Genomic DNA, 12,091 nt, shown 5'->3' with positions numbered 1-12,091 from the left:
ATTGGATTTTCGGGTGTTGACTGTTCAGATGGTCTAGGAAATTCTTGAGGGAATCAAATCCATGACTCCAGATTAGGAAAATGTCATCTATATATCTCTTCCGCAACCTAGGTTTTAATGGGAATGAAGTGATAGCTTCTTCCTCAAAAGATTCTAATATACATTTGCCAGCATGAGAGATAAAGGATTGCCCATGGTTAAGCCAAAAGTTCTGTTTGTAAATAGTGTTTTTAAACTGGAAATAACCAGAATTAACACAATGGGTTAATAAAGACTACTTTTTTTTGATAATTTATCTTTTAAGAGAGAACTTCTTCTGTAGGCACATTTGTGAAGAGGGAAATGACATCAAAACTAGCCATAATTTCCTCTTTTTGAATATGTAAGTCTTTGACATGAAACAAAATCTGCAGGATTTTTGAGGAAAGAGGAATTCGAGACGAATAAACATTTTAGAGATTTGGCTAAATACTTTGAGAGCTTATACAGGGTGTTCGGGATAAATTTGACAGTTTCGTAAGGAAAAAGAAAATCTTCTTTGTATCTATTAAATTTAATGAATTGACAAAAAAACATTACAGGCAGAGTTAATTACAATACTATCAACAAGATTTACTCAAAATAACCACCATTAGCATCGATCACAGCTTCAATTCTGCTTCGGAACCTCGAACAAGCTGATGCTACAGTCTCCCTGGGAAGGGCCGCAAAAACTGTTTTAATTTTATCCATTAACTGGGCTTTTGTATTACTGGAAGTGCGATTGGTGTCTTTTTCAACTGCGCCTCATACAAAATAATCCATGGGGTTAAGGTCTGGGGAGTTTGGAGGCCAAACATTTGGACTGGTGAAGTCGTAGAAATTTTCAGACAACCATTTTTGACTTTTCCCAGAGGTGTGGCAAGGGGCCGAATCCTGCTGCCATACATATGGCCTACCATTGGCTACCCTTGTTATCCAGGGCTTGACTACAGTTAGCAACTCCACGAACAAAGCCCGAATTCCAATGCCAGGGTTCTTCAACACCTGTTCCTGCAGATTTGCGAGGAATTCTGCTGTACGAACGCAATCAGATCGTCTGCTAGGGATCTTTCTTCTTGCTACATCCTCGTAGTCACCATTGCAAGTCTCTAGTTCATGCCTGATTGTTTTTACTGTATTCAGGGAGCATTGGGCAGCAGTCGTAATATCCTTATTTTGATGGCGGGCACGAATCATCATGATACAAGTTATTCTCTTCCATGATTCAGGTGGGTTCCAGCTATCCATCCTTTCTGACATCTTGTATATGAATGAAGAAGGGTCCAAACTTTTAAATGAAGAGAAGTGTGTGTTAATACATGTAACTTACGGAAAAATATAATTAATTATAAATATGTCAAATTTATCCCGAACACCCTGTATGTAGGTGAATCAATGCCTTCCAAAATGAGACTAACTGGAGTATTTTCTTTATGAATTTTTGGTAATCCATATAATCATGGAATCAAAGGATGAAGTGAACGAAGAGACAATTGAATATTTCTAGAAAACTCTGTAGTGGAAGGTTGTTGGTACGGTTATGGAGTTCATATATGTAATTTAAAAAATTTTTTAAATGCAAATTCATTTGAAATGAAAATACTATAAAAAAATAATATGGTTTTGCATCTTAACAATATATGGAATGCAACCAAAACATTTAGAAACTAAAGATTTTCAACTTACTGACATTAGGAATCCTAACTGGTCCTGATGTAAGTGCACTTACAATGTTAGCTGTTTGGTGCAATGCATGAATTTGTGGATGCTGTGTTTGTTGCTGTTCTTTTCTTTTTTGTCTTTTATCTTCTAACTCTTTGCGGATTTTATATATTTTTTCAGCCAACAAATGATAATATTCTTCCTATAATAGTAAACAAATATTCCACAAATTAAAATATAAATTGTCTGCTTTGTTAACATGCCAAATTTGAAATTATATATAGAGAAAAATTATATCTATCCTTTGCTTAAAGAAACCACTACATTTTCATATTCAACTAAATACTAGTCTTCATGATTTTTTATCCCAACCTGAATAAATTAAATTATGAATAATAGTAGCAAAAAAAAAGTATTTTAATCCCTTTCTAAATCATATCTCTGCATTTTCACATTTTTTTTATGCATGCTGTTCTTGCCTGTATACTTTCCATCATTATTCTAAGTTCTCAATAACATAACAAGCAGCTTAAAAAATATTTCCTTTCAAGAGTTGAAGGTAATGTTAACCAAAGTGGGAACCTCTCATTTTGCATAATAAATAGATTGAAAAAGTGCTGCAAATAACGTAAAGGATATCTTCACAGTCTACATTCTTGTAGTTTGATTTTCAAATGTCAAAAGGTCATAGTGTTTCAAATCATTCTGATTTTAGTATTTATTAACACCAACAAAGTAATAAAGAAATATACAAAAAAACTAGTAACTAACCAAATTGGTTTGTAGTAATATTTTTTTTTAAAATGATAATCTCACATATAAAAGGCTATAAAAACATAATACATTAGTACCATTGGAGAAGAGAGTTTAAATGTGTTAGGAAAACAAAAAAACTTTACTGATTTGCTTTGAATAAATAGGTTACATATACAGCTTTTAAATAATCCTGTATCCGAGTAGTCTGATACAGTTTTAGAGTGTTTTCTAGGGTTTTTATATGATAGAAACTGAGTGTTAAAGCAGATTATTCTGATAATACAGTTCTGCATGAAGCACAGTATTCATCTCAGCATAAATTAGCTCTCTTTGGACCTTATTTGAATCAATAACTAAGTTATAATCCTTGGGGAAAGATGAGAGATAAATACAGCATCAAAAAATGGAGTTGGAGGAAATGAAAGACAAAGCGACACTTCCAGGGATTTGAAGCTGAACTGCATGCATGGTATAGATCTTGTACTTATGGTTAGAAGGATAGTGGATGATCCACCTGGTTGAACAGTATTAATGGAAGTACCTATTAAGAGCATCCACATGATAATGTATGGTATGAAATAACAATGGAGTTGTTATAAATTGTCTGAACTGTTCCCCTTCTAAATATAAAGCCATTCAGGGTAGTTTAAGGGCATTGTACCAAACAAGGGAATGGTACCATTCTATGGTATAGAGTAAACATATATATTCAGGAAAGAAGTAATGCTTTGAAAAAAAGACAAAACGGAGCTTTCTGGCTGAGATAGTAGTCCCAAATACAATGTGCTTATTATTATTATGAAGATTGCATTTATATTTATTCAAAGATATCTGATTTTGTTTTATGCATCAGAAGATTAACATACATATATGAAGAGTTTTTTTTTTCTTTTCAAAAAAAAAAAAAAAAACAGGTTGACTGCATATTTTAGCCACACTAAATATTATAGATGACTGTTCCTCACTTATCATACTGTTGCCTTCTCTGACTATGCCACTAAAGTTTGAAAATAGAAAGTCATTCAAAATAATATGCAGAGTGATTTTAAACTAGTCACCCTGCAACAAATAGGAGGGGGAAAAAAAGCCTGATCGCAGAAAATTACCATCAAACCAAAATATAGGTGCACACCATCCCAACAATAACTGAGTTGGTGAATAACAAATTAATCTATCTGCATTAAAAATTAATAATGTGCACTGAGGAAAGCCAAGCCTGCAAAAAACATGAATAAATATAATTCAGAAAACAGACACCAACATTTGTAATGGATTCCAAACAGATAATTGTGAAAATCTTATTTGTCTACAAATAACAAAATTCAACAACTCAACAAGTTTATAAAAATGATAAGCAATCTGATGTTTCATCAGATTGCTCATCATCTTAAAAATTGAATACAAAGCCAGCCAATAGAGAAGAAATTACAAGAATTATGGTTCAAGTCCCATAATCTTCATCTTTCATGTTGTAGCTCAAGCTTGCTGAGAAACGTGTAATCTGTAAATTTTTAACACTGCCTTATCTTGAAAATTTTTAACTAAAAAAATAAATAAATAATTATATAATAAAAAATCACAACACATACTGAATATTAATTATAATAACTTTAATATTTCCAATATTTTGGCAAAGTTACACTGCCATCATCAAGGATCAGAGAACAATAATATGTGCATGCAGGCACTAACACTGGATAGATGAGGCTGAAAAAAGACAGCCAAAGTTGGGCCTAGAGGCCCAGATGGCACACCCAGTGGCTAAATTGGATGGTATTGGCCACCATTGGACTGAAGATCTAAGGATGAGTACTACCCAAATTTGGGACTGCTTCATGCACCCAAATTTGGTGAAGTTTTGACAGTTTCTCAGGGCTGAGGTAGATTTCCCAGGAATAGCCTCTCATATTTGTTACAATACAATAGAATGCCTTCTTCCAGTATATCCTGTACTGGGCGTCCAAAGTATGGTCAGCAAGTCTAGAGTGGATGTAATGGTGGAACCGAATGTAGTTCATGTGCTCAGAAATTCTGATTGGCTGTCCTACCTGTTTGGTCATAGTACGACAGATTGCAACTGCAACCTGGTAGACATCTGGTAGGTCTACAAAATGTGGCAGTTTTGGAGGGGTAATAAGGGATGCAAATTTTTTTATGTTGTCTGCAAGTGGTTGTAAGGGCCTCCATAGCTCAGTTGTATAGACAAACCCTTTGATTCAAAAGATTTCAGTTCGAATCCCATCTATGATGCAAGGAAACTTATCAGGTATTTTCAATTAAATGGTGAGTTAGCCAGAGATAGAAGATTTTTCCTCCCAGAAATTCAGTTTTTTTTTTTTTGTCCCTAAGAACAGGCAAACCAGCCCCATGAACACACAGATCTATAGCGAAAAATACTTGCCCTTACAGGATGCAGCAGAGGAGTGATGTACCAGTTGCATTAATTCATCGTGATCCCTTATTAGGAGACTCTACCCATCCTGAAGGACGGATGCGTTGAAGAAGAAGTAGTGGTTGTAATGTTATATTTCTTTAGGATTTTTGTTAATTTTTTGGATATGTCCTGAATATATGAAATGGTGACATATTTTGTGTAATCTCTGTTCTGAACTGGAAGGGGTAAGAGCAGTTAAGGGGGGTTAATATTTTTTGGATTTTGTGGGGATTGTAGCCACTGCTAAGAAAGTTCAGTGGTTATAATGGTGGAACCAGATGTAGTCCATGTTATATAAGGTTTTTATAATCCCATATTGTTAGGGTGTGTGGGGAAGGGGGGGGATGCTGGTGAATGTATCTATAAGCATGTGTGGGTTTTCTATAAATGGAGAATGCCAGGGATCCATCAGGCTGGCATGTAACTTTCCCAGAGTGTCTAGGAAAAGGAGACTGTTGTTATTTTCCTTTTCTAAGGTGAACTGGATCTTGGGATGCTGGTTGTTAAGATGTGTTAGGAAAATGTTATTCAGACCATATGGAGAACACATCATCTATGGAGCATAGCCAAACAACAGGTTTATTGAAGGGAAGCCCAATCTTCAAAGGGCTCCAAGTAGTTGACCAGAAATGGAAAAAGTGGTGAAGCTATGGAAAAATAATTAAATAACATTTAGTTTTTTTTTTTTTTTTTTTTTTGTGATATCAGCCAATCAGACACACCCAAACCTTCAGACAAGGACTGTTAGATGAGGTACTCTAGGGAGTGGATGAATATCCAACTTTTGGATTCAAATATAGCTATAATCATTAAAATAGACAAGCCATGCAAAATTTGGTAGTGGGTGGTCTAATAGAGCATATTTGTTTATCATATAAATACATCCATTTATACAGAGCCAAATGTACAAGGCCATCAGTTGTTGTATTTATTATTACGGGCAACTCCAAGGAGTCCTTACTCATCGAGGGAGGCCCCTAAACATCATATCAAGAACAACTATTTGGCATTCGTACAGTATCTATCATACTTTGCTTTGAACTCATTTATAGTCATGGCACCCACAACAAACTCTAGCAGCTTATTCCACTCATTCATCACTCTCCAAGTAAAAAAACCTAGTTCTAACACCTTTGCTAACTACATTCTTGCTCAGTTTCCATGAATGGCACCTAGTTCTCCCATCACCAGACTTGTTCTGAAAAATTTCCTCTGAATTAATCTTGTAAAAACCCTTCAGTAATTTGAATGTCTCAATCATATCACCCCTTTTCTGACTATCAACCAATTTTTGTAACCCACAGATCTACTTTATGCAGAGGAAATACTGTATATGCCAATGTACATACAGCATATTCAGCATGTTCACTCACTTAAAGCATATTTTGCATATTTGGTGCCTATGACATCAAATATGCAAAATACACATGCAAAAAAGGTAAGATAAAAGAATCGATTGTTTTAGCTGGCACTTATGACTTGAAAGGTAAGAGAGAAGATATGAAAGAGTTACTGAAAGAAATGAGAAAGAAGAACGACAGGGTGAAAACTGCAAGTTCAAGGATCACAAATTATATGTTACACAGGTTATGCTGAAAGAATAGTGTGGAGTTTGTAAACTGAAGGATGCTGACACACAGCACTTAACATGTAAAGAAAGGATTAAGGTATTGTTCATTATAAAATACATTAGTAAATGTATTTTTTTCTTCTTGGTGTTGGTTAGACCATTAAGCATTATTATGAAGACTGCACTTAAGTGTATTCATATGCTCATAGTAGCAAATTATAGACCAATCAATATCATAGAAGTGGGATAAACTATTGGCAAATTTGGTCAAAGTTCAATTTCTGAATCAAATTTGATTCAGAAATGATCAAATTTGATCATTTTTGAATGGGTAGATAAGAATATGATACTATATTGGGGAGGCAGCATGGTTTTGTGATGGGTCGGTCTTAGCTCAGTAATTTACTGACCTTTTTATAACAGAGAGACAGTAGAGTTGGATAAAAGGAATGGCTGCATAAATACTGCTGAATTTTGTAATGGTGTTTAACAGGATACCACATGTAAATACTCTGTTATGCAAACCGGAACAAATAGGGATGGATATGAAGGTGGCTGATAGGCAGATACTGTATGCCAACAGATGGAAGAACCTTCAACACTTCTGTGCAAGTCAGAAGGAGAATCCATTCCAATAATAGGGTAATCAATCTGTCTTGTGGGATGAGTTGTTTATTATTACACATCGGAAAATTAACTTTTCTTTTACGAACATCGCAGTTTTTAAAGTAGTAATTATTTTGCTTGTATAACAGTTGGAAAATTTTATGTATAAAGCACGTCATTTCACATGTTGGCGACCAATTCATATATTCTTTATTTCTTTCTCCCCTTCAGCATGAATTGACTATTCTTAGCAATCTGCCATACCCGGTTCTATGAACTACGGGTGTACAATACCAAAGTTGTATATGAAGGTGCAGAATCCAGGAGAAAGCAGGTGACTAGCAGTGTGCCACAAGGTTCGGTATTTGGGCTAATACCGTTAATTAATATATAAATGATGTGGAAAAAGATTTGAAGAGAAACATTCAGTTGCTTGCTGATGATTAAATATTGAATAATGTAATAGTTAAACAAGGTGATGTCAAAGAAATTGCATTTCATTAGGCTAATAGTATGGGAAAAAGGTTATGGTATCAGTCTAATGTTGAAGTGTCTATTGGCTATTAATTTGCATTTATTCTGGAAGAGAATTGAGTTTATAAAATATTTTAAGGGACAAAGGTATAAAAGTTAGGGAACTTCTGATTGATCTGGAGTCTTGTTGTTGTATAGTACTGAGGTAGTTCAGAATTTTGGGATAAAAAGATTACAAGCTGAGTACCACATTGATGGAAATGTATTCCTGAAACCTGCAGAGTTAAAATTCAGATAGCATGCTGTGAGAGTGGCCAGGGTTATCATCTACTTGGTTACAGAAGAACACAGATAAGTTATCTGTTTCTAAGGCCTTGATTGTCCACATCTGGATTACTGTGCTCAAGACTGGTCACCTGGGTTTCTTGGAGATGAGGAAGTGGTGGAGAGGATCCAGAGGCAAGTAACCATTTTGGGTTGCAAAAGTTGGTTCATATGAGAAAAGAAGATCATATGAGAATATACAGAAATTTATAGGATTGATGCAAAGGAAATATTTTAGCAATTGGGTAGAGGGAGCAGAACAAAAGATTATTCCTATAAACTGACTGAATAAGGTGTGAGGACTAGATTTTTCTCTTGAGAGTTGTGAATAAGTGGAATTGCCAGAGTCAACTGTTAGTGCTTTGTCTGCATTGAGGTGCTCATGAAACAATAATAATAAATGTAAATTTGACTCTGTACACCACTACAACATTAATAACCAATACAGGATGACTACTTTAAAAAAAAAAAAAAAGTAAGAAGCCCATTGTGAAAATGTCATTTCCTATTGCTTATTTACTTTTCATTACAAATGTAACTTACTTGCAGTTAGCAAACAACAAGTAACAATCAACTAAACAATACTAATAAAGGAACAATTATTGATGATACAGTTGAATCACACCACACCAAACTAGTAGGTATTTCAGTACTATGTGATGCATAAATAATTCCATATCTTTTCTTTTTGATCATCAATATAATCAAGTCTTTCCGTGCCTACTGGCACATAAGGCTGCAATGCTGGTTTTCCATCTCCCCCTGTCCCTCGCAGCTGCTCTTGCTTCTGCACAACTCATCCATCTTGCCTCCTTCATTTCGGATTCCATCATTCTTCTCCAAGTTAATTTTGGATGACCTCTAGAGCGTCTTCCTTCTGGAGACCAACTCAGTGCTACTTGGGGAATTCTGTTTATCCCCATGCGAAGAACATCAAATCTCTTCATCTACTGACTTGGAGAAGGTTTTCTTTAAAAGTTCCTCGTTAGTAATTGTATTTGGCCAGAAGATTTTTAAAATTCTTAAACACTTGTTTTGGAAAATTTCCAATTTATTACTTTGTGCCTTGGTATGTTTCCAAGTTTCAGAGCCATATAGCAGTACTACTCGCACAATAGATTTATATACATTAATATTCACTTTAACTGTAATATTTGATGCTTTCCATATAGCATTAATTTGTTTAATGACCTGAAACAATTTTGTGCTTTAGCAATTCTTCGTCAGTGACACCTTGTTTATTTATTACTGATCCAAGGTATGTAAAAGTAACAACATCTTCAATTGTTTCATTTTTTTAACTTAATTTCTTTATTTGATTTTTCATTTATTTACATGCACTTGGTTCTTCTTGTTTATATGTAGACCCACAGTTTCTGTGCAGAGAGCAAAGTCATTAGTTTTCAGCTGTAAGTAATTTAACTTTGAGGACAGGAGCACTATGTCATCAGCAAAATCAAGGTCTTCCAGTGTGGATGTAAAGTCCTCTCTTTACATCCACAGTCCTCACTTTACATCAAAAGAGAGGAACATATTCTTCTCTTTTGATGATTAATTGAGTTTTTCATAATCCAATCAATTAAAATTATAAATAATAGACCAGATAGCACACAACCCTGCTTAATTCCACTTTCAATGATAAAGAAGTTTAAGTTTTCCATCTACTTCCATGCAAGATTTGCTGTCATTATACATATTCTTAATAATGTTGAGAAATTTTTTTTGATATTAACTATAAAATATTATCAAAACAGTAAAAATATCAGATTAAGACTCTTACCTTCCTCTTTCTGTTCAAAGGAGTTAATACACTTATGAAGAAGAAAGGACATAAATGAGATCTGGATTTATTAGATTAATATGATACAAACTAATATTCATCATCAAATTCTAGATATGTACTGAAGGTTGGAATGTAGGATATCATAATAGTACCAGCTGGCCTGGTTGGCATACAGGCTCTCTAACTAACAGATTGCAGGCTTGAATACCACTACTATGGGTAGATGTTTGTGACTGCTTTCAGGTGGGAGATGAATTTCTCCCATCTGAAATTCTGATGAATTTCTCCCTGGTAAGAGACTGCTGCTTTGCTTATTGAAGGCCTGAAGTGGCTTGAAAAAGTTACATGTTTGGTCTCCAGGGTTTTCACACTATGAAAAAAATAAATAAATAAATAAATAAATAAAATACAAAAAAAAAAAAAAACTTAACCCAGCCACAGTACTACAAGTTTACAAGCATATAGTACTACTTATAATCTTTACTCCTTAAATTCATGTTTATTACTTAATAAGATGATACTGAGGAGGAGTTCATGAAAATATGATGCCACACTTAGTTCCACTAACAGAGTTATATTCATCCAATACATGTGTACCTCAGGAGGTTTAAGAATTTGTAAGGATCCCAAGGGCCTGATCTCACAGTGGATGGTATTTGAGTATTTTATTGCATGTTTCACCCTTGCAGAAAAGTCAGATGTTTGTTGAGAAGTAGCAGCAATAATTTGCAAGGGCCCTGGCTCTCTTCATGCCAATGGGGACCTTTTAATTCCTCATGAATACCATGCACATGAACACTCTCGAACACTTCCTGTTCTTGCTCTTTAAAGTAATGCAACTACGACATATGAAATCTCACTGGATTCAATATGGAAATAATCATAATCCTTGAAGATATCCATAATTCTTTCACTCTTACATGCTGTTGAAAGTACTGACTTTTCAATGATCTAATGTAAATGAATGCTGCTGATATTTTCTTATGCAAATTGTAGGCAATGTAATGATAGAGATGCAATTTTTGTAGTCAGCACATAGTTGTTAAATCGTCTACTTTTATCTTAAGACTAATATCAATGTAGCACAACAAAGGGAATCACCCACAACAATAAGCCTGTCCATCCCAATTCATAGCATGTTGACACTGCACATGCAACAAAAGAATACAAACAATTAACTACTGATCTTCTGAGTTACAAGCCTGTACTTAACTAAATATTCAACCAAAATATTATTATTGCTATATATGTCACACTAAGAAAGATTTTACAATATTTATATACCTGTTTCCTACAACTTGACATTGCAATGTATTCCTTCTCTGGTGTATGTGCATTCTGAACATATTGCAGCAATTATTGGCATGGGTTTCCTATTAATTAAATAACGTGTTTCACAAAAATAGTCACAATAGTTGCAGTTGTATGCTCATAACTGTGCTAAGTTCTAATTATGTTTATAAATGTATTCAACAAATCACTATGGTCAGAATAGTGATTTGGTGCAACTAAAAATTTCTTCTCCACTGTGGTTGTCATGGCAAACATGATGCTGGGCTTACAGCAATTTTGAAATAATTTTAACAGCAAGGAAATAATTTCAATGCTCTTTATGAAAAATTGAACTGTTTGGAAAAAGCAAGAGGAAATCCCCACTAAGCAGAGACTAAAAAATCAGTAACATAAAAAAAAAATTGAAATAATCCAAATTGTTAGAGAAGCTAGATACAATACACACAATTAAAATAAATACTAAAGTCAGTGCTCTGATATCAAGTCAGATATTTTCAATGCTATCATCTTTCACATCTGATTTTAGAAATTTATCTTATAAATACCATACTTATCGAAAAGCAAAATGCATATTGGGGAAAAAAAAAAAAAATACACACAAGCGATGCAGTTGTATGAATTTGATAGAGCAAATAATGAACAAGATTAGTAGATTCAAGATGCACTGAGAGTTCTATAACTCTCTCTTTTTTGTTTTTTTAATAACAAATCAATAACATAAAAAACAATCAATAAATAAAGAGGATAAGGAGAAAGGAGAAATTTATTTTGATGTTTTTTGCATGTCACACATGCTGCTCAAATCTTAACTTTCTATAACTCCTTTCTGCCATGACCTAATGGCCACTATTGTGTACCATTTTGTTCAGTTATTTCACTATGAGAAAGTATGCACAAAACCATATGAAAGCTCGGTGGAGAAATAATTTTATTTATATATGCAGTTCAAGTCACTTTAAAATTTTTATATTATAATTTTTTTTTTTCAAATTAATTCTAAATTAATTCATAAGGAAATCTACAGTGCAGTTGGTATCAATGATGATCTTTGGCAGTAAAGATTTTGAATTTAATCCAGCCTTGGATGTTAAGAATGAAGGATTTTTCAACTGAATGTGGGTTAGCAAATCTCCTATGGAGTGAGATTTTGCCCTCCCCCTAGAAACTC

General features: G+C 34.0%; 1 protein-coding gene across 2 annotated transcripts in view; it reads right to left on the bottom strand.

The window, feature by feature from the left end:
* LOC150100272 (histone lysine acetyltransferase CREBBP-like) overlaps positions 1-12,091 on the bottom strand; it is a 345,238-nt gene that overhangs the window by 174,850 nt on the left and 158,297 nt on the right. For both annotated transcript variants that reach the window (XM_090403052.1, XM_090403053.1), the window contains exon 8: positions 1,708-1,885. In XM_090403052.1, the coding sequence (XP_090259178.1) occupies positions 1,708-1,885 (178 nt within the window). The remainder of the gene's footprint in view (positions 1-1,707; positions 1,886-12,091) is intronic.

Source organism: Typopeltis vanoorti, chromosome 13 (assembly GCF_054136105.1).
Source record: "Typopeltis vanoorti isolate ZY-2024b chromosome 13, IOZ_Tvanoo_1.0, whole genome shotgun sequence".
Classification (NCBI taxonomy): Eukaryota; Metazoa; Arthropoda; class Arachnida; order Uropygi; family Thelyphonidae; genus Typopeltis; species Typopeltis vanoorti.
This window is presented reverse-complemented; position numbering and strand designations above follow the sequence as displayed.